The 24,588-nt window shown below is 36.6% G+C and overlaps 1 protein-coding gene and 1 non-coding gene across 2 annotated transcripts in view; one reads left to right on the forward strand and one right to left on the reverse strand.

Annotated features, from left to right (window-relative positions):
- Positions 1 to 970: 970 nt before the first annotated feature.
- Trnal-cag (transfer RNA leucine (anticodon CAG)) lies at positions 971 to 1,054 on the reverse strand. The gene has a single exon. It is a non-coding gene; the product is annotated as a tRNA-Leu (tRNA).
- A 333-nt stretch (positions 1,055 to 1,387) lies between these two features.
- The window catches only part of LOC106873969 (uncharacterized), a 52,803-nt gene continuing 29,602 nt past the window's right edge, over positions 1,388 to 24,588 (forward strand). The window contains exons 1-2 of the mRNA XM_089340279.1: positions 1,388 to 2,363; positions 10,345 to 10,994. Of these exons, the coding sequence (XP_089196405.1) occupies positions 10,790 to 10,994 (205 nt within the window). The 5' untranslated portion in view covers positions 1,388 to 2,363; positions 10,345 to 10,789. The remainder of the gene's footprint in view (positions 2,364 to 10,344; positions 10,995 to 24,588) is intronic.

Raw genomic sequence — 24,588 nt, forward strand, 5'->3', positions numbered from 1 at the left:
CTGTCACTTGCATCGACATCAGCTTGAGTATCACAAGCAAAGCTTCCCCATCAGGTGTTCCGCATCTTCCTAAGTAATCGCTGCAATAAAGATTTTATATTTTTATAATGGGAGAATGGGAGTTTCTGCTGCACGACTGATAGTCCTCCTTGCAGTAATACGCTGTGGGCATTGCACTTTGCAGGCAGAAATCTCTATCATTTTCGTCAAACCAGCCCTTATGACTAATTGCAGCATATCTCAGTGTTTCAGTAACGCATTGGAAACTCTAGTCTCGAACCTTCTCTCAGGTTGTATTATCTTCGATGCTGGATAAACGATTCAGTAGCTCTTCCCTCACAGTAGGGATCATATATCTTACCGACATTTAGGCGCCGAGAAATCCCAGCTGGCTCTTTTCTCTCTAATTATTATTCGGAATTTTACTCGCGCCAAGCAATGGTCTGTCAAACACTCCGATCCATGAGAAGATTTGGCATTACAAATATCATAGATATCAGAATGATAATATAATCCAACAATGCCAAACTTTTGACCCCGGGTGCATCCATGTTGTGTGATCACTTTTGTGCATGAGATCATTGCTATTCATATTTTCTATGCCCTGTTCCGACCCTGGAACTGAAATCCTTCAGTAGAATGACTTTGTCGGACTTGGAAATTTTCCTGAGTACGACTGAGTTGTTTTATATTCATCAGAACTGGTCAGAGTAGAGGCATTTATCGACCCTCAAAAGATGAAAGGCAAAGTCGACCTCTGCGGGGCTCTGGTCAGTTTGGCTGCCAGCGTCAATTCTGTTCCAATTGTAAGTGCGTGCACACACACTCATATATGTATATAGAACGGGCTTTCAGAAAGTTTCTCCGAAATTTCTTCACAAAGATTTGATCAGCCGCGCACTGAGAATGAACACGAAACCACGTTTGCAAAACAAGCTTCTTGGCAATACAAATAAAAGAAAAATAAGCTTGTCAGAAGTGGGATTCGAACCCACGCCGGGAAGACCCGACTGCGACCTGAACGCAGCGCCTTAGACCGCTCGGCCATCCTGACTCCTGCGTGCAGTGCATAATAGATATGAACATATATGTGTGTACGTGTGTTTGCGTAGGTATTCGTACGTTTGTGAATGTGTCTATTTGTGTGCGTGTGCGCGCATATATATGTAAGCATGCTTGTGTGTATGTGTGTGTATGTGTGTGCGTTTGTATTAGCGTGTGTGTACGTGTGTGTGTGTGTGTGCGCGTGCGTGCGTTTGTTTGTTTTAACATTTAAAAACAAAAAGTTAGGGTGGTGGTGGTGGTGGTGGTGGTGGTGGTGGGGTTTCACGAAAGGGGAAAGATATTAAATGTTCTGAGTTGATCCCTTCATATTTTTTTTTGTTTTGTTTTTTCTTTTGAAATCGACCGGTCAGGCAAGAGCGTGTCGTCGTTACGGTATCCCTCTCCACACGCGTTCACATTTAATGTTCCAATGGAATAGAACCGTCACAATAAGCCATGCACTCACATCTAAATATTCAGCTTTACGTTTATTCATCAGCAACCAATATTTCCGTGAATTATTATGCATGTCTGAGTGGAATGTGTCTGGGGGAGATTTATTGCCGGGTCGATCGAATCGAGACTTGTAAAAAGTTAGCGTCACCAACTCGTTCAGCTGCTCTTTTTTAATGTAACTCTGGGATAAAATGAAGATTTGTAAATTTAATATTTTATTGAACAAAAATTAATGAACGAAGTTACTGTGGTCCTCTACCGTCAGTGTAAATATGGAGAAATAACGAAATTATATGAAAATTAACTTTAGAAACATCTGAAATTATAAAAATTAGCGTCATTAACTTTTTCAGTTTCTCTTTCTTAATGCAATTATGAGATGAAATGAAAATTTATAAATCTACAATTATATTTATAAAGGAAAATAAATTACAACGCAGTCATTGTGGAGCCGTTCTGTCAGGGAAAATGTTGGAGAAGTGAAGAATTCAAAGTTAATTGCATTTGGAGTTAATTGCTTTCAGGGGAGGTAACTAGTTGTGTCTTAGAATTCAACGTTGCCCTGAAAGGAGAAAAGTTAGTGTCGGGCGGCTGTGATGTTGCGGGTCAGGTTTAACGGGGGCCCACACCGATGACGATCAGAAAAACCTTCTCACTTACATAGATAAGCACTCGGCAGTTTATTGACTCATGAGTATAACTTTTTCAAAGAGTTCTTTACTAATTTTAGCGTTGGAAACCCTTATAAAAGTTCATTTCTACTGAAATACATTGGTGAATAGTTTTACTTGTCCTTCCTACCTGTGTGTGGTCTGGAGTAATAACCGACACTGTGACCGGATGGATTTAACTTTAACGACACAGTAAGTAAAGATATTTATTAGTAAATTTGATAGGGTTTTGTATGGATGTATTTTATATATTTTCATCACATCTTTATATATGTTATTATATCTATGTAGATTTATTGATTTTTATTTGTTTATTCTCTCAGAACATGTTCTTTACATTTACAACGTTCACGTATTTTCTTGTTTGTTTTTCGCCACACTAAAGTTGGTTTTTACAGATTTTTTTTTCATTCACTCAGCGAAAATTAGTTTTACGTTAGATTTTAATTTCTTTTTCTCCAAAGTTGGGATATTTTCCGAAGATGTTTGTTTATTTTAACTTTACATGTTTTCGTTCTGTCAGTTGTTCTGTCTATTAAGTGAGGCCTGTCAGTGTTTGAAGCCTGTCTATAGTTATTTCATCGAACACACACTCACAAATACACGAGTCGACGTGATCGCTCCAACCTATTAGAAATAGCAGCCAGGTTCTCCTCAAATCACACACGCACTGTTTTAAATGAGGAATTATATATTAAATAATGCAGTCCTCATACGTATGTCTGGATGTTTGGGCACGGCTAGAATGCCTTTGATCGTAGATTTTCTCCATCAGGATTGTTCTGGGTCTCAACAACAACAACATACAGTATATCTCGTAGTAAATTAAAATCTAACACAAGGTGCATTAATGAATTTCTTGAATAAGTAAGAAGTTTCGAAAGCAGCAATGATATTCATGTTTTTGGGGGGTTTTTATTTTTATTTTTAGAATAAATATTAAGGACGCCCGCAGAGCAGTTCTTGCTGAGAACTGAAATTTGGTCTGCGCAGTTTTTAATGTTTTTTCCATTTATGAAAAGATAAAGTTCACAGCATGCTGATTTTCAATTCTAGGTCCTAACCATTTCTCTTTATCTTCATGCTGTTGTGGAAGGTAACAAAGGCACAATTTTATATCTTTTTCTTAAAATAATCTGTTATGTAAGGGTGGATGTAGATGGTGTTACTATCTGCAGAGTGGATCCACCACCACACGTGTTACTCGCTCTGTAGTAACTTGTGTTGCAACTATTTTGTTTATTACACGCCCAAGGCACATTTAAATTTACTTCAATATTTAATGTGACACAGTGAAGATTTTAAAAATGTGTTATTAAATATTTGGTCTGAATATGATAGAGGTCCGTTCAATTACTGCTCACCCATATTCTTCTTTCAAACAAGAAGCTGTTGGTTTAATTTTATAAAGAATTTTAAGAGTAAATTAACAATCTGTAATGCAAATACGTAGATTAATTTTTTTTCTTTCTTCGTTCCTTTTTGAATGTCCTAGTCTAACACAAAAGACATCGTGTACAAGCCTGGTACATAGAGTACATACAGCTCGGCAGTTTGTGTGTTTACATAAGAAATGTGATGCTTTGTGCCAAATATACTGAGTGGCAAAGAGACAAAATTTGTGATCCGTTTACATGTACCAATATCTGGAGAAAATCACTTTGGCAGAGACGATGCTCACCCCCTAAGAATACCCACGAGTCGAGTTGAACTCACCTTTCGAAGCTAAAGAAGCATTTATCAATTCCTATCAGACAGCATCTATTTACAATTAGATAAACGTAGATCCTATAAATGTTAAGGGTTAGTCTCAGATGTAATGCAGTGTACATGTGCGCGCGCGAGCACACACATACACACACACGTGTGTGTGAGTATATGTGTATAGATGCATGTTATATATGTATATACACACACATGTATATACATACACAAATGTACATATGTGTATGTATGTATATATAGATATGTATGTGTGTGTGTTGTATATCCATGAGGATATATATATATATCTCGTTCAGAGATTTAACATTGCTTATATATATATATATATATATATATATATATATATATATATATATATATATATATATCTGTAAAGACATATTTGTGTATATATAGGTTTATTTGTGTGTGTGTTTTTTTTTATAAAGAAAAGGTTGACAGTAACTTCGAAGTTCTGGTGCTCTTACTGTCATCAGATTGTGATTGTGTGGTTGAGACGTTTGCTTCCTGACCATGGGTTCCACTGCATGCCACCTTGGCTTAAGTTTTTCCACTACAGCCCTAGGCAACCTTACCTTATAAGTGGTTTAGAAGACGGAAACTGAAAGAAGCCGTGTGTGTGTGTGTTTGCATTTGCACTTCTTTGAAAATCCCTCAACCCATTGTTATCATTCCCTTGTCAATGAGTCGTCTGCTGGACCTGCACTTTCTAAGATGTGTAGAATAAGAGATCTCTTACTAGAAAAACCAGTCAGGGTTAGTGACTCATCTAACCCATGCTAGCATGGAAAATGAGACGTAAAAGCAAATGAACAGATAGGTTTTACTTTTTTTTAAAGAAAATTAAGCTGAAACAAGTATTTAATGAATTTGATATAAACTTGTAATGGCACATCGTGCATTGTCAGGCTAGGTTCTGGTCAAAGTTTGTTTACCAAATGTATCGTATTTTGTCAACAGTCAGTATAGCATGCGAGTAAATGGCGAAACATCCGTTCATATTTCCTTCTTAGACTTTGGTCTTTTCATGAACGTTTGAACTCAAGACCAGGGCTTGACCCTGGGTTTTCATGGCAATATGCAGGACTAAGATTACAAAACCGTCCACCTCAATGGGCCGCCAGTCTGTTGTCGCACAGTCTTTTCAGCTACTATTGGAACCCAAGGCTGAATAGACTGGCGCGATGTGAAATTCTGTGTTTTACCCAAACAACACAGCTCGCCGGCTGGTCCAGGAATTGAAAGCACGATCTAGCGATCATGAATGTAACACCCTAAACTCTAATCCAGATCCCTTCACTGTTCCCGTGCTTAATGAGAAATGACTTTCTATATATTACTATTTTCGCTTGCTAAATTATACATATTTTCAAAACTTATATTTCCATTTCAAACATCGCTCGTAGACATTGAAGCTGGCAGAATACAATAAATTATTGGAATGACCTAGCCTTGTTTGATTTTACAATGTGTGTGTGTGTGTGTGTGAGAGAGAGAGAGAAGAGAGGTGTGTATGTGTGTATGGTTTTATGTTTAATAAAGCAAACTTTTATTACATTCTTTTCTGAAAAATCTGTTTCCCATCATATTTCTCTGATCATCGCTTCTTTCTGTGCACAGTATATATTTATGTGTAATATATGTGTATATCTATTCAATCTGAATAATTTGTGTGAAACATTAGAATTTTGTACGTGTGTGGTGTGTGTGTTCATACTTTTTCCTATAGCTGAAGACTACCAAACTCTTCTGAGTGGATTTGGTGAAAATGAAAGAAGTCCAATCATCATACATATGGATGTGTGTTAGTGTTTCTTTGGCATTGTGTTATAGTTGTAAACGAGTATCACCACCAAACAAGTGGTGTCGTTTGTTTCCAATCTTCTGTGAAACCATGTTCAGCCGTGATGAGCGTGATCCATGAAAGAATGGAAACGTGGGCGTTAAAACGATTTCAATGACGACATATAAAAAGTGAATCTGGATTTTGTTTAATAAATTATATTTTGTTGGTTATTGTCTTATTAAAAAAAAAGAACTCCAACAAGCGTGGCTGTGTGATTAAGAAGCTTGCTTCTCAATCATGTGTCTTGGGTTCAGTCCCAGTGTGCACGTACCTTGGGCATGTCTCTTCTCTAAGCTCCTGTCTCACCAAAACCTTGTGAGAAGATTTGATTGACAGAAACTGAAAGCTGCCCATTGTACGTACGTACTCAATATTCTTCCAAGTACATACGTAGGTACGTATGTACTTGGAAGAATCTTGAGTATTACCACCAAAGAAGTGGTGTCGTTTGTTTCCAGCCGTGATGTGAGTGATCCATGAAAGAATGGAAAAGGGAAACTGAAAGAAGCTCATCGTGTGTGTGTATGTTAGTATGTGTGCGTGTGTGTACTTCGAAGCGTCTTGCTCAGAATCGTTCACTGTGGTACAGTGCTATGTACCCAAGGTGTTCAGTGCCGTGTATCTGATTTAACCATAGACGTTAAAAAACGAAAGGCTGCACGGAAAGCAAAAGTCTCACAGAGTCCTGATTCTTCTATTATGTGTCTGCTTTGGAACCGCGGATTTCATGCCGAAGTAGGCCTAATAAGCCTCTTCAGGGCTCACAAAATGTAAAGCTGATAACCTGATAACATCTTCAGAGACAACATGGGGGTGGGCTAACCCAATGATATATTTGTGCTTGTGTTTTCCCCACCCATCCACCGCTTTTCAACCGGTTTTGGTTTGTTTACGTCTCCGTAACTTAGCGGTTTGGCAAAAGTACCCGATAGAAATAGTAACATGCTTTAAAAAAAAAGTACCGGGGTCGATTTCTTCTATTAAACCCTTCAAGCCGATGTTCCAGCATGGCTGTAATCAAATGACTAAAACAAGTAAAAAAAAAAAAAAAACATTAAATCGCTAATCGTTCGTCTCAGACTTGTCTTGAAGTTCTTTATTCCAAGTGACCGAACATAGCTTCTTTCAACCCTGCAATAAAAATTTACTAAATGTCTATATTTAACATGTTAGAAGAAACAATACATTCACTGTCTGAATAAAAAGATAATATTGCCTGCTTCTCTGAGCATCTTTTCTTTATTAATAAATTTATTCGTCCATATTTTCATTCACAAAATTACAGATATTATAAAATTAAATGTCTTTGTTTTCTTTTGCTCATATTTGTGTATTTATGTATCTGTGTGTTCGATTGAGCCTGCTTTTAACTGGTGTAAGTGTGGGATAAATGCCTGGGTCTTGTTTTTATGGCTGCCTGTGAGTAGCCCTTCCTCTTACTTTCCCTCTATTTCTCTCCTCCCATTTACCTCTCTTTTTCTGTCTTCTCTTTGTTGTTTGCTCTCTTTCTACTCTCTCCCTTCCCTCTTACATTTTACTGAGAAAACACACATACACACACACACGCACAACTAGGTTTATGATAGTATTTGTAAAATTAGGTAATATTAACAGGACAGACAGAACTCAAATCGAGTTTTTATTTTTCTTCGACAGTAGTTACAAATTGACTCAAGGGCCGGGACTTTTGTGCATGTTATATGTATGAATATATATATATATATATGTATGTGTGTGTGTGTGCGCGCACACACAGAGACAGAGGTTTCTTTCAGTTTCTGACTACCAAATCTACTCACAAGGTTTTGGTTGGCTCAATGCTATAGTAGAAGACACTAAGCCAAGATGCCATGCAGTGGAATTGAACTAAAAACCATGTGGTTGGGAAGCAAACAGCTTAACCGTACCATGTGCCATTATGTGAGAGAGAGAGAGAGAGAGATCAAATTTTCCTTCATCTTTACATATTTTTGTTGACTGTAAACAACAGTAAACTTTTACTATTACACCTGGTTAGATAGAGGGATAGATGGATGGTTAGAGAGATGGTTAGATGTATATTTAAGCTTATTAATTAGTAGGGAAAATGGACAGGGCCACTACTATATCATTAGGGAAATGGCTTTGCTCAGTGTTTAAAAAAGGAGTAAGGTATAAACTGCAAATGCTGCGCCCATCTATGAACCTAGCAGAAATGTATTGGCATCTCAGACTAACAGTGAAGGTAGTAAGCTTTTTATGCAACATATGCACCAGGGCAATACATGCTATGTCATGTCTAGAAATAGATTCTCTTTAAAGGCCAGTCAATGCCTTCTGTTACCTAGGAGACATAATTAGGGAGGGGAGGTGGTTATTCAGAGAGTATGGTATCCAGAGTAAGAATGGGTTGGTAAAAGTTGAGGGAGCTATTACCACTGCTGGCAACAAAGGTCTTTCCTCCTTCAGCGTGAAGGACAGATTGTATGATGTTTGTTTTAGAACTGTGATGTTGCTGCATGGTCGTGAGATGTGGACCTTGAATGTAGAAGACTTGTGACGACCACAAAGCAATGAGACCCGTATTCTCCGATGGTCATTTGGTGTCAGTAGTGGGCATGAAGTATGGAGTAGAAATGAACTGAGAGAAAAACTGGGTTTAAAAAGGAAGCAGGTGTAGTGTTTGTTTCAGTCACTTGACTGCAGCCATGCTGGAGCACCATCTTTAGTCAAGCAAATCGATCCCAGGACTTATTCTTTGTAAGCCTAGTACTTATTCTATCGGTCTCTTTTGCCGAACTGCTGGGTTACGGGGATGTAAACTCACCACCATCGGTTGTTAAGCAATGGTTGGGGGACAAACACAGACACACAAACATATACACACCCATACACACATATATACATATATATATATAATATATATATACACAATGGGCTTCTTTCAGTTTTCATCTACCAACTCCACTCACAATGCTTTGGTCGGCCCAAGGTTATAGTAGAAGACACTTGCCCAAAGTGCCACGCAGTGGGACTGAACCGGGAACTATATGCTTGGTAAGCAAGCTACTTACCATACAGCCACTCCTGCACCTATATATATATATATATATTGGAGTGACTGCATATACTCTCTCTCTCTCACATACATACTTTTATCTTGTCATTTTTTGTTGTTATTTTCATTTTATTACTTACATGTGTGTGTGTGTGTGTGTGTGTGTGTGTGTGCGCACGCACGTATGTATGTGTGTGATTTTGTTATCTAAAAACAACTGGAGAATGGATTAACCCAAATAATGTAAAACAAACAAACCATAATTGTTGAGAAATTTCATAATTTGTTATCATTTTTGTCATCATTTTACGCTTGTTTTCTAAACTGACATGGAGTGGGTGTGCCATCACAGCCTGTACCATCTTGTACACACATGCACTGACAGAGAAAACTGGCCATCTTTGGTGTTATGTACGTCTTATGATGTAGATTGTGTGTTTTATCATGTGGCCACCACTAGTGAGGATCTTCCATGAGTAAGACTAAAGAGTCCTTTCTACCCTGTATGAGTTCTTATTCAGAGTTAATGGCTCTCCTCAGCAGCTAGACTCGTGATGCAGCTTGCAGAGTCCTCCAGAATGGATTCCAATATGTTCCAATATGGCATATTTTCTCTGGCTGGATATTCTTTCTATCATTAATCCCTTTGCAGAGTTGCACTGAGTCTATTTCGTATTGCCACAGGTACTTTAGATAGACTTGTATTCTGTCCAGACTATATTAATATTCATCTTTGTAACTGTATACTGGTGTCGTTTTATACAGACCTACTGTTCTTTTAAACTATTACTCTTCATTGTCTTGTATTCTGTGAAATGAATACGTTTAGAAATCCTGTTTACTTTACCACCATTTCTAAATATCTCAGCCGAAGAAGTTGTAGTAATTCTAATTAGGCCTCCTTTTTTCTTCTGTTGCTTCTTTTATTTCTCAACCTTCAATCTTGCTACTCTCTCAACACTATATCGTCACATTGGTGTCTATCCAACTCTAGCTTTGCTTTTTACACAAACCCACTCTGAATATTACACTAGATTGTCATTTTTAATGTAGCTGTCTTTTATTATTGTCTGTAATCCTAATAATTCTGACCATGTTGATTGGATAAGCATTCACTTGTAAATCATCCAACTTCCTTCCTAGACATTGTTTACTGCCTATAGCCTACCATCTTACAAACTGATAGTGAAGCACATCATCTGCCAAGAATAGCTTCCACCTTACAAAGCATCTATTTATCATGTTTCCTGGTTTAAGATAAATCGTTTTTTGTGGTGTGAATGCTTTATGACTTTGTAGTACCTTCATGCATTGTTGGAAAATGGAAAAAGCTGTAGTGATTGAAGCAAAAGTGTCTGATATGTTGAATGTGTTAAGTCTATGAGAAATAACTTGAATAAGAGCTAATCAAGGTGCTAATAGCCATTAGATATTGTTTCTAAGAGAAACAGTCTTTCATTCTTTTGAGTAACATTTGAATTACTTTGCTGTCCTCAATATTAAATGTGTTCAATCATTCTCTATAAAACGGATTTATTTAATTTTTGGTTCTTTTTCTTTTATAGATGTTCCTGGTGATCCACAGTCTGAAGGATTGTCCTTATTCTGAAGGACAGTTCCCTTAACCGTTCTCTCTTTGGCACTGAGCACTTATCATGGGAATTATATTTTAACAAACAAGATTTTATATCACGTGGAACAATGTCATTACCTTAACTGGGTTAATTTCAAGTTTTTTTGTTTTTTTTAAACCAGTAAATTAAGTCCAGCATCAATGAATGATGTCACAGGAAGTTTATACTTCTGAATGCTAAATTGAGATAACCACTCAATTACATATTTATTTACTAATTGACGCAAAATCCCTAATCACCAATGCAAACATTGTTTAAAACAATATTATCTTAACCCTGAACAATAACGAGGATTATCTACATTATTAAAAAAAGAAATCACTAGACAACATTCCAGTTTGTGTTTCTCAAGTTGTTTTTGTATGAAATATTCACAATGATTCTGTCAGTTGTTATGTGTGCTATAACGACAGTTGTGGCCACTGGTTTCCAAGTGGCTGGAATGTGTATTCCTATGTGGTGGACCTATGATATTTACGATCGACATTATTATTGTGGACTTTTCAAAATTCCTTGGAAAACTTGCCATGAAGGCCGTTGTACAGTGATTGCAACTGATGGTGAAATAATAAATAAACAAGGTGAGTGTATATTTGAGAGTGTTTCTCTCAATAACTTTTATTCTGTAATTCTCTTTCAGCATCATCACAGTGTAATGTCAGCTTTTACCGTCCTATGCGAGTGGGTGCTGAAAAGTTTGACTAAAAGAAAATACAGGAGGATCAGTTAATTACGATTTTAGTCAACATGTTCCCCTCTCAGATTCACACACTTATTACAGTGGTCCTTCAGGTTTTCTAAGCCCTGTAAAAGAATTCAGATGATTGGGCCTCCAACCAGGCCTTTCGCGACACCCTTAAAGCCAGGAACTTTTCAGCCCCACCCCCTTGTAATTTGGTACAGACATGGCTAAGTACTCGCATAGCTGTGTGGATAAGAAGTTTGTTTCCCAACAATGTGGTCTTGAGGGCAAATATCTTCTATATAGCCTAACCAAAGTCTTGTGGGTGGATTTGATGGACGGATACAAAACGAAGCTTTTTCTGTACATACCTGCACACACACACACACACACATATGTATGTATTTATGTATCTTTTTTTCCGTATGTGTGTGTCTCTGTGTTTTTTGACATTTGCACTTCTCCAGAAATCTCTCAGCTACTCATGGTGACATTCTTATCACTTCTCTAGTCAATAGGTTGTCTCCTGGCTTTGTGCCTTCAAAGATATGTGGAATAAGATATCCCTCATTTGGGATATAGGTAACGGTTAGTGACAAGAAGGACATCCAGTTAGTGACAGTTAAGGCATCCATCCAGTTGTAAAACAGCTGGATCCCTTATTTACATTTATTTTTAAGTGATCCCTACATTATCTGCAGAGGTTTTTGATAATGACAATGACAACAGTAAATTTTGGCAGGTTATGAAGTCTCTGACAGAAATAGAGTCCTTATGAATAATTTAACCCTTTTGTTACAACATTCCTGTTCAAATACACTGCCTTTGTTTCAATTAATTTTGAAAAATATGCAGAGTTTAATAAACTAACTCTGTCTTCATGAAGCTGCTGTTTGAAACATAGAATGACATAAAATTTTGATGTAAAAGTTCTTATTTACATCTCTTTACCACAGGAAGTTTAATATCATGGAACCAGAGTTTTTTCCGGTAGAATTAGGGTTAATGAACACTCTGTAAATGTATTTCTAGACCTGAAAAAAAGGAAGTTATAAAGTATGAAGATGATAATGAGTAAGAGAGGGATGAGGTGAAAATGTATACCCAGTCTTTATTGCTTCTTTTATCTTTTATCATGACCATGGCCATGCTGGGGCACTAACTTGTTTATATATGTTCCACTCATTGTCTCAAGTTTACATCAAAAGAGATTCGTCCCTACTCAGTGACCCTGAAATCTATTCAAACGAACTCTTCGATAGATGTACATAGCAAAGAAACATTTTGTAAACAGTGATTATGCTTGTATCGGGGAGTAATTAGCCTCTTTTAATTAGTTAGTATCATGCCATCAGATATTTAGCATGATTACGTTAAATCGTTATTTTCCTAATTTAATGCTTTACTCCAGTAAATATAACCAGAACTTTAATGGAGTTAAATTAATAGTCTTTCCTTTTCCACTAGACATGGAATTCAAAATAGAACAATACTGTCTGTCTCCTAAAAGTCTGTATAAAAATAGATAAGGCAGGGTGTGAGGTAGATGGGCTGGAATTAAAGCTAAATGGTGTAAATAATTTCAGAAAATAAAATATACTGCTAGACTTTTTATATATATTTTTTGTTCCTTTGTTTAATCTAACTGAGTGACACAATGGAACAAGTGTTTTCTTCAATAGCTCCTGGTCAACCAAGACATTATGTAGATTTGGTTGATAGAAACTGAAAAGAAACTTGTTGAATATATGTGTGTGTATATTGTGCCGACATTAAGTGTCATTGCCCCAAACTTTTGCATCTGACTGGAAGAGTGCATGTAGGGTTTCTGGTGGTGCCTCAATTTAAACTTGTGTCAGTTTTCTGCATCTGAGATAAAGAAGATTTGTGTAAATTGCCACACTTCTCATTCATAGCCAAAACGTATTTCAGTAAACAATTTGCTATTTATTCCATCGTTCATTAATGAGTTGCTGTAAAATAGTTTTTCACATGTGTCTGTGCGATTAAGAAGCTTACTTATCAACCATGTGGTCTCAGTTTCAATTCCACTGTGCGCCTCCTGGGACAACTGTCTTCTACTATAGACCCTGGCTCAACCAAAGCCTTGTGAGCAGATTAGGTAGATGGAAATTGAAAGAAGTCTGTTGTGTGTGTGTGTTTCCTTGGCATCACATAATCTGATTGTTGTAAACAAGCACCATTGTCATACAAGCAGTGTTGTTTGTTTCCATTCTTCTGATGACAACATTGTCTGACCATGGGAAGTATTATTTTACTTCAAAACAGGTGAGGGTTGGTGACAGGAAGGGCATCCAGCCATTAAAAATCTGCCTCAATAAATTCCATCTGACCCTTGCAAGCATGAAAAAGTAGACATTAAAAATGATGATAATGCTGATGGTAGGCCAATCATTGCCAGTTTCCAAGTACAATATTAAGAAGATATAACAACATAAACACACAAGCACAGTATATAAGAGAATACATTGGAATACTCAGCCACTAATATTATAATTGAAGGAGTCCGTAGATTAGTTGATCAAACACTGGCCAATATTCCTCATCAAAACCAATGAAGATCCATTTACCAACCTTCATTGTTTAATAAAAGACAGCCTGATTTAATCATAATGATGCCATTTATTATATGTGTGATTCTTGGCATCCAAAATGTGAGAAATAAGCCAACCACTTGGAATAGCATCTAATTGCTCTCCACTTGTCTCTCAAATGTTCTCAAGAAAACTTGAAATTAGCCGTGATGTCATTTCCCTCTTCATTATATAAATTTCTTTGACCTTTGTCTTTTAAATGAATGTTGACAGTTTATGAGACAGAGAAGAGAGAATGGACATATTCTGTACACTAGTTCAGTGTTTCTGAATTCCATCTTGTTCAACATCTATATTCTTTTCCATCCTGTAGAAGTGGATAACATATCAATAATGTTTCCTCTTTGTTGGGGCGGGGAGGAATAAGTGACAGGGCAGGGAGTGGGGGGGCATATTGTCCTAAGAAACTCCCAGTGACTTCCCTATTCCATGAAAAGCCAAAGCATTTCTTGATCAACTGCAAATTCTGAAGTTTCATAAAATAAGGAAACCAAACTTGATATTTCATTAAATTTATTACAGGGATTGTTATTAAAGTTTATACAAATGTACACACACACACGTACCCACATCATTGGCAGTTACTGTGAAACAAGAAATCAGTTTACTAACAGGGTCACATGACCCTTTTAGTAGAACATAGTTGAAAGACTGTTTTCATTGGCTATCTTTCAACCAATTAAAGCTGTTGCTTTTGGCACTATTTGTGAAATATTTTGTTCAGAAAATATTTGAATTATTATACTGGAAATGTTCTGCTTGTTTCCACACTGTTATCTTCTGTGACCATTCTGCACACTACAACACTTGGTTTACCTTTTTTAAAACTTGCCATGTGTCATGAATATTCAAGCCCACAAATTTATCAAATTGCACGCGTGCGCGCACACACACACACACACACACACACACACACACACACACACACACACACACACTGACATGGATAACTTTTGAACTTTGCATGTCTATACATGAATTGACATCAAAAAATTAACTTTTATTGCTAATAATAATCATTAGTGAATTATTTTGACAAGAGCATGTTTAACTAATCTACTGGATAGTCTCCATGTGTTTTCATGCTGTTATGTTCTGTGAACTCTCTTTAAGTAACAACACATGGCAAACAATACACCAATGTCAATTATTATTCATTTACTTTCATCAATGATTTTTTCATAATTATTTCTCATACTTTAACTCTCCATTCCCTCAGCGCATAGAGCTGCTCCTCATTGTCTTTGCTTTCATAGTCTTGCAAGCTGAAAGGCAGCCTCACAAGTACCAGTGGCATGAAAAAAGCATCCACTATACACTGTGAAAGTGATTGGCTTTAGGTGAGGCATCCAGCTCTAGGAACCATACCAAATCAGACCCTGGAGCACAATGCAGTCCTTGGACCCATCACATCCTGTCAGACTTTCGAACCCATGCTGGCCTGGAACTTGAATGTTAAATGATGATAATGATATAGATGATGATGATGTTGGTGGTGGTGTGGTGGTGGTGGTGATGATGACAATGGTGATCTGTATATTGTTTCTTCATGAGTGAATTCCACTAGCAAACTCTGCTGCTATCTTTAACCGGGTCAGGTTTTTTGTTGTTGTTCTCATGCAAATTTGGATTTGATGTGATCCAATTATTCTTTTTAGAATAATTAAATAAGTTTTGATATCAGAACTCTTCTTTTTGTCTTCTCTCATTATTTTTATCCATCTTTCTTTATGTTTGAACCATTTTTGCTAAAGTTGTGAGAGTTGACTGGGATAGATTCAGTTTGCTTCAGCTGACAAATCAAAGCAAATAAAAATCAAATAGATTAATACAACACAAGGTAGTAAATGATGATGATGACAGTGGTGGTTGTGGTGGTAGTGGTGGTGTGGAATGTTTTCTTGTACAGTCCTGCTGCCCTGTTTTTCTATCCTTAGAAAACATCCTCCTTCATTTTTTCCAAAAGACTTCATCTGGCAACAATAAAACTCCCCCCCCCCCCTCGCCCCTCCTGGTAACATAAAAAACAAAACAAACGAGCAAAAATCATTCTGGATTGAAAATCCTTTACTTCAGTGGATAACATTAATGACCAAATTCTGATTTATAAACAAGAGCCCACACATCAGCGGCTTAGCAAGAGTTCTCAGGGCCTGGGAGTGAGGACAGTTTTGATGCCCAACCTTAATTAACAGGTAGGGTACGTCAGAGGAAACTTTGACCCTCTTTGCCGCTGTCCCCACCCTTACCTCCCTCCCTCTTGTATAGTCAAAGATACTTGCCTAAGGTGCTGCACAGTGGGACTGAACCTTGAACGATGTGGTTAGGAAACAGCCACCTTTCATTTTCCATCTATCAAATCCACTTGCAATGATTGACATGGGATTATAGTAGAAGACACTTGCCCAAGGTGCCATGCGATGGGACTGAACCCAAACCATTTGATTGTCAACTGAACTTCTTAAGCGCACAGCTAGCCATTCCCTTACATTTTCCAAATCTCTTTTATTATTCTGCATGCAAAATCATTAACAATTTAGAAATCTCAATTTCTCACTTATTCCTCCCTGTTGCTGTTTATTAAATTCAAACATTTCAAATTTTTTTTGTCTCTCATACGTTTACAGAAGAAATTTCTTTTTTGCTTCTTGATTGCTTTTATTAAATAAATGTTTTCTTTATTTTTTCCCTCTTCATGCACTCCACATCTAGATTCCCTTAATTCATTTTGAAATACTTCAGCAACAGTGTTTAGAATGTATGTCAGTCTTGCCCCGTTCTATGATTATATTTCAATATTTTTTCCTTCTCCTCAAAAGAAATTTTTGCTTTAATACTACATGTTATTCTTCTGTCTGTCTGTTTGGACTTTCCTTCCCTCCCCCCTTCTCGATGCTTCTGACATCTAATAAAGCCAAAAACAAACAAGCAAAACAAAAAAGAAACTGGTGATTATTTGTAGCTGTTTGTCGATTTATTTCCCAGTGGGGAATGATGACATAGCAATGAATGTAATTAAAGAATTTGGTTGTTGGGAACATGGAGTAGAAGAGACTGATACTGGTCTGCCTGACTGGAATACGATGTTCAAATAGCTTACACTTCTCTTATTTCACAAGCTACAAGTTTGCCTGTCATGTAAGCTGCTAACAGCTGACAGATAAGGCAACGATTCACCCCCCCCCCTTGCTGTTTACCAACAATGAGAGGACTATGACAAAGAGGAGGAGGAGGAGGAGGTGGACTGATGAGGTCTACCAACCACTGCTAAAAAAACTATCCTCTGGATTTAATTCTCTATTATTATTATTATTATTATTATTATTATTATTATTATTATTATTATTATTATTATTACTACTACTACTACTACTATTATTATTATTATTATTATTATAGCATCATGCTCTCTCCTTCCTCAACAGATACATAATAAAACATTATTACTATGTTTACAAATAAGCTGACAGTACAAGGTAGTTTTTAGGCAGTAAAAGTTATTTCTCATAGGTTTATTAGGGTTGATGGGGCTTTCCTTGGACTCTGGGGCTGGAGGAAAGCAATTGTATGATAGAAATTGTCTCTCTGGATAATAAATAAAGGTTTATTGAGAAAGGAACTTCCTTTCGTGTATGTGTGTGTGTGTAAGCTAGTACCATATAGAAAGCACCCCGTACACTCTGTAAAGTGGTTGACATTAGGAAGGACATCATGCTGTAAGGAACTGTGCCAAAACAGGCAATGGAGCCTGGCGCAGCTCTCCAGCCTTGCCATTTCCTGTCAAACCATCCTACTGATGCCAGCATGGAAAATGGACATTAAATGATGATGATGATGATGTAGATATTCTAATTTGCAGCTGGTCTTACAAAGTAGACAGCACTCAATATCTATGTAAATCAGATGTAGAGATTAAAGGTCACAACAAGTTCATGACTTTTAATTTTTGTGCCAGTAAAGGTAGTTGTTATTTGGGCAATGTCTGAAGAATTTTATTCAAGTAAAACTTATTAAACAGCATTGTCATCAAAATGTCAACTTTATCAAAGGTTAACCAATCAATTCAAGAAATCTTTGTTGGACATGCAACTCAGTTGCCATGGATTGCCAAAATCTATTACACATCACTTTAACATCCCTGGACGTTCCCATGTTTCCATCTTTGGATTTCCTTTCACTCCATCTAAGTATCTTAAATCTTATGGCACTATCTCTCTCTTTACTCTACCCTCAGAGCTGGTCAATCATTTGCAGAGTCTTCATTCCTTCTGTTTTAATTTCTTTCTTTTATCTTCCATTACATCTAAATGATTGTCTTCTAATGGGTTGAAGAATTCAGGAAAATAGGAAGAAAATAAGGCACCAGGTTTGTTTAGAAGGGAAAGCTACTGGGTGTAGGGGTTTTACAGATATTTGGTGCTGTGAGAATGGGAGATGTGAAGTATACTGGTTCCCAAGGCATTGTTATTGAAGAGAATTGTGTCAGGAATAACACTGACACAATTCCCTGTTGGTAACATTGAAAAGAAAGCTACAGAGAGGTTCCATAATGAAATATTGCTAAATGAAAGATAGGCGACTCCAAGTGGGACAACTGTTTCAATTAATTTTAGTTTTGTTCAGTGTAACAACTGAGGGGCATCTGTTGCTATTCTGGTAATAAATTCTTTGATAAAAATGCAACCTCACAGAAATGATTGCTGCTAGAACAAGCAGCTTTTCCTGATAATGCTAAAAGTAACCTTACCAAATCATCAGGGCACAAAGGGGGCATCACGCCTGTTACTTGTTTCTATTGGATTAATTTCTTAATTCTTTTTCTCACGCCTGTTGTCTGTCTTTGAAAACCATTTGCTATGATGTACCATTTTTATTATAAACATGCATTCATGAACAATTGTTGTGGATACTCTCAAGGAGCAAATACCAGGTGATTGTGTCCCTCCATAGCCGAGATAGTCCCAACTGTTGCTTCTGAATTGTTCCACATTGTTAATAGCAATGAGGACAGGAAGCTCTTGGTTATTTTTCATGTTGCAGTGGCAGGATGACTTGAGTAGGGATGGGTTGTTATTTATGTAGAGTATTTTATAGAGTGCTTTTGCTACTGAGTGCACTTGGAAGCCACACACACACACACACACACACACAAGTATCTACTTGATAGAGTTAAACATTTTTCTAGTGGTTTAGAAAACTGGGAACATACTTTCCAATCATGATTTCTATGATGGAACCAAAACTAAACAAAGACTTGATTGTAGTTTTTTTTTTCTCTTTTCTTTTTTTTCTTTTTCTTTTTTTTCTTTTTCTTTCTTTTTTTTTTTGTTATTTTTGTGTGATTTGAAACTTTTGAAAGCCTAAATTCCTGCTGGCGATTAGATCTACTTATTCACATCACATGATCATGTGATTGATCAAACTTTCAGATGCTGTTCTACATTGCTGGTCACAATGCGCTTTTGCATTGTTTTAGCCATCAAATGACGCCACCGCACTGGCTAGAAGGAGCAGGCCAACATTGCCTCCTGGCTGGAAGGCTGCTCCATTGGAGGGTGACCCCATTTACAGCTGAGTAGACTGGAACACTGTAAAATGAGGTGATTTGCTAAAGAACACAACATGCCACTCAGTCTGGAAATTGAACCTGTGATCACTAGATTGTGAGGGCAACACCCTAACCACTGAGCTACAGCAACCCTAATTTCCTAACCCTTACAACCCTAATTTTCTACCCCATTACACTCTACAGACACTGATTACATTTTGTCTTTATTTGGAAACTAATGCTTTCATATCTTCATGTTTTAAACATTGCAAATATTAATGTCAGCTTCGATTTCTTTCTTCCAAACATTTATGAATTCCAGATATTATATCTGAAAAACAGATCATTTCTAAATTCTCAATTATTGATTGGTGGGTATTCTTTTTTTATTTTATTTGCATTTTGGCTATCAATTAGCTCTCAAATCTTGTTTGTAAATCAGACTAGTCATCATCATCATCATCATCATCACCATCATCATCATCATCATCACCATCATCATCATCATTTAAAGTCCACTTTCCCAAGCTTGCATCGGTCAGACAGGGTTTATTAAGACAGATTTTCAATGACCAGACGTCCTTTCTGTTGCCAGCCCTCATCAGTTTCCAAGTAAGGTGATATATCCCTGTGACCAGACATGTTTTTGCAACATATTAGAAATTTAGAAATGAATGACGTTAATTTACAACACTCACATGATGTCAAGAAGACAAGGAAACATAACCCCACACACACACACACATGCACACGCACACACAATGAGATTCCTCACAATTTCCTTCTACCAAATCCATTCACCAGCCCAGGGCTATTGTATAAGACACTTGCCCAAGGTGCCACATAGTGGGGCTGAACCCTAAATCAAATGGTTGCAAACAAACTTCTTAACCTCACAGCCAACCTGTGTCTATGCCTAATTTTTGAGATTCCGGGGGGTTTTTTTTTAGTTCCATGGAATTTTCAGAGACATTCTTCACTTTATGTTTCTAGTTTTTCTTTCATTTGGATAATTTTAGTTTTTGTTTGTCGTCAGGAAGTGCCATGAATATTTCATATTCTTGGTCTGAGATTGAACCCAAGTATCTCTATTTGAATCACAATATACTAACAGTACGTTTCCACTTATGTGTGTAGCATGGTGAATAAAAGTGCCAGAAGTGTGCATACAATAAAAAGTTGTGAGTTCAGTCCTTGTCTGAGCATATGTTCATGCATAAATAGCCTAATGAGAAATGGAGCCAAAAACTAGAAGCATACAATATGTTGCAGATTATATTTTGAGAAGAAATAACTAACAACATCAAAAGTTGATTCCATCGGTACAAGAAGGTTGAATTTTCAACTCACACACATCTACACACATACGCATTAACACAGTAACGCATGTACAGACACCCATTTGCACACACATACAGACACATACACATCCCCACACACGTGGTACTCACACATTCTTTCTTTCTCTCTTTCACACACACATACGCACATTTTTGTACATCATTTCATGTGAGATGAAGGGGTCATATTCCACAGTCGCTACATCCCAGTTACAACAGAAGGATGAAGGATGAAGGAATATTTTAAATTGGTGCAGTTAAAGTGCTTGGCAGGACTATTTCATGGTGAATCAGCCATGTTCTGCTTGGAGTATAGAGTCAGTCAGCAGTGAGACACAGCATGGTTGAAAGAAGGGTGAAACAGTGTAATTATGAGGAGTTTCAGTGTATAGGGTTAGGGTTAGTCAGTTTGTTTAGGAACTACAACAACTGTTCTGATAACTTTAACACATTTGTAGAAGATGGCAGTGGGGGGGGGGGCAGAGTAAGGTGCAGATTCTTTGTCAAGACAGATGGAGTTGTTTGTTTATTTGGAAAAATGAATTTCTTAGGAATATAATCTTCAATATAGTTTGAAAGAGGTGAAAATAATAATTGACTGTAAAGTTTACTTGGATTTTGAAAAGGACCAGTAATTAAGGGAGTGCAAAAAGTGTTATTTTCTCCTCAAGAGAAAACCATGTGTCTTGGATAGAATTTATAAGGTTTCCAAGACATATGACCATCCAAGGCCAGCGAGTAGAGGTCGCTGCAACAGCAGTAGAGATGACATAGCTTGGATGATGGCCTTGTAGGAGCTGTAGGGGAAAAAAAAGGCCACCAGTTTGTTGAGGTAGGTGATTACTAAAGATCTCTGCAGTTCAAATCCAATGAACTGCTTTGATTCTAAGCTTGATGACCTTTTAGAAATGAGTTTAACCTGGATGTTGTTTGGTCGTTACACTTTGCTAATATTGAGTACAACAACTTTAATTCCATCAGAATCTTGTAGCATTTTGGATTATTTGTATTCCATACAAGAGACGAGGTCACTAGTTTCAGAAAATTATAAACATTAATAGTGACTGCATCGGTGGTTTTTCTTCTTTTTTCTTTTTCTTTTTTTTTCATTTTTCCTTCTTTTTTTTTAAGCTTGGGGAGATGTTATTTCTTATGAGAAATATCTGACAGTTTAAAGATTATTACTGCCATTACCAAGTGAACAGTTACATTAATGTGATAACTTGTGCAAAAGTATGTGGAAATTCACTTGCCATTCCTTTGATTATGAAAAAATATGATAGTTTGGTATATCTGTCAGTTCAGGGAATTTGTTCCATTTCTCAGAAATGTTATTCAAGAAAAAATATGAAAGACTGAGAAGTTAAAAATATATTTTCAACAAAGTGTGGGTTTTTTTTTTTTTTTTTTTTTTTTTTTCCTTTTTTAATTAGACTTAACGATATACAGTAGTTGGCCAGAAATCCGAAGCGTAATATTATTTGCAATGAGTAAACACTTCCTTCTATTGTGTTGTAATTGCTTCTAGCCACTCTGCAAGTAAGTTTCTTGACACTGAGAGTGAACTCTGTGGAGATCACTTAACAGTCTTATGCTTGGTAAGTATACATACAACCCTGTATATCTCTCCCTCTCCCTCTCTCCCTCTCTCTCTTTCTCCCCCCCCCCCCTCTCTCATACTCCTCTTACTGCTTACATATGTAGTAGCTATGTTGTTCTTGCCATGAAATGCTTTGAGCTATTTACATCTCTCTCCATGTCAAACATAACAATTCAGAGTTCCTGAACATTTTATGAAAGCACAACAGTGTAACTCATTAAGCACCACACAACAGCAACACAGCACCTCGTTAGGAAGTTAATATAAGGACTGTGGAGTCAGTAGATGAAAACCTTCATCTCTGACTCATCAATTTATGAGACTCCTTCCTCTGATTCCTTTATTTATAGTTAAACTAACCATATAGGCGTAGGTGTGGCTGTATGGTAAGATTTTGCTTCTCAACCGCATGGTCCTAGGTTCAGTCTCACTGTGTGGCACCTTGGGCAAGTGTCTTCTACTATAGCTTGGGCTGGCCAAAGTCTTATGAGTGGATTTTGGAGATGGAAACTAAAAGAAGCTCATCATATATATATATATATATATATATATATATATGTATATATATATATATATATGTATATATATATATATATATATATATATATATATATATGTATATATATATGTATGTATGTATACAGTGTGTGTGTGTGTTTGTGTGTGTTTGTTTCCCACCATTACCACCGCTTGACAACTGGTGTTGATGTGTTTATGTCCCCATAACTTAGTGGTCCAGCAAAAGAAACTGATAGAATAAGTACCAGGCTAAAAAATTAAAAAAAGAAAAGGAGTGAGGTCAATTCATTTGACTATAAATCTTCATGCCCCAGCATGGCCACAGTCTAATGACTGAAACAAGTAAACGATAAAAGATATATTTTTTTAAAATTTTTATTAAAAACATACAATTTAGGTGGCTTATGTGAATCCTAAGCTACTTTTTAAGACTTTTACCTGTTTAAGTTTGGATTGAAAGGGTACAGCTGTGAGTTTTTAGAAATTTATTAACAAAATCTCGGGAAAAAATAAGATTTACAAAAAATAAAGACAAAGAAGCATTTTAACTACAGATTATGGGATTAAATTAGGATTAAAGGACCAAAGTTGATTAACATTGTGTTATGGGATTAAATCAGGATTAAAGGGCCAAAATTGATTAACATTGTGTTCTTAGTAACAGTATTACATAATCCTCTTTCATTGAAACCCTTAAATCTGATTTGATTATTTTTAGTACAGAAAACAGTGAAATTTGTTGGTGTAAAATTGGAAATACCAAACACTCACAACACACACACACACACACACACACACACACACACACACACCTTGCCTGACAAGAACCCAGACATAAACACGTGTAATAATGTAATGTGTTTTTTTCTCTTTAAGCATTTCTAAAAATAAATGAATCTCAGCCGGAATTTATGACTCTCAGTGTTTGGTTGTTTGATCTCCTGAATAACCAGGTTCATTAAATGAACATGTAAACTGGTTGAGTATTCCACAGATTCATGTGTACTTGTAATGGTATTCTCAGGCAGAATCAATCTGACACATTGTGTTACAAGGTTCTGTCATTTCAATTACAATCCATGCATTGGGCTTTCATACAGTCTCCATCTCCCCAAGGTGTAAGTTGAACTGAGGCCTTACAATATTATACTTGCCTAAGATACCACTCAGCAGGCTTGAAACTGGATCCTCATGGTTGCAAAGTGAACTTAACCATTTGGCACAATTAGATGAGAAATTTCTATTTTATTCTGTTTATATATTTTGGCTAAACTGGCAATATGACCATCCCCAAATACAACAACTTCTATTTTATTGTTTAGAGTTAATTTTAAATGAGACTTCTGTGGAATTTTGCAACCTGACCATTGTTTCATTGCGGAACTTTTCTGAGGATTCTTATAATTTTTTCAGTTCTAGAAGACCTTCACCTACTCCTTAAGAATCTGTCAGCAGCAGGTGTTCTATACAATAATCTCTATTGGAAAGATTACGATGCTCCAATTAGTTTCAATGGCTAACCCCCTGACTCTGCCCTACACATATCCCCGCCCCTCGATTACTAATGACCTCCTATAACAATTATTTGATGTAAAATATGTTGAAATGTTATATATAACGATGAAAAGGTTTTTTTTTTTCCCCTGGTGAGTTTAACTGAAACTAAATGTAAAAAGACTTCATAATTCTGCTTCTCCAATGTTACTTCAACATTGGTTTCTTCTTGTTACTCCTGTTCTGTGTTCAGGAAATATGTTTAGTTTCATTCAGTCTTTTCATTTTCTTTTCATTTTGTTTGTGTTATTTTCCTTATACTGTACTCACACACACACACGTTTATTTTCTTTCTCTCTCATGCATACATCTATATT

The sequence above is a fragment of the Octopus bimaculoides genome, chromosome 23, assembly GCF_046866305.1.
Source record: "Octopus bimaculoides isolate indiv1 chromosome 23, ASM4686630v1, whole genome shotgun sequence".
NCBI lineage: Eukaryota > Metazoa > Mollusca > Cephalopoda > Octopoda > Octopodidae > Octopus > Octopus bimaculoides.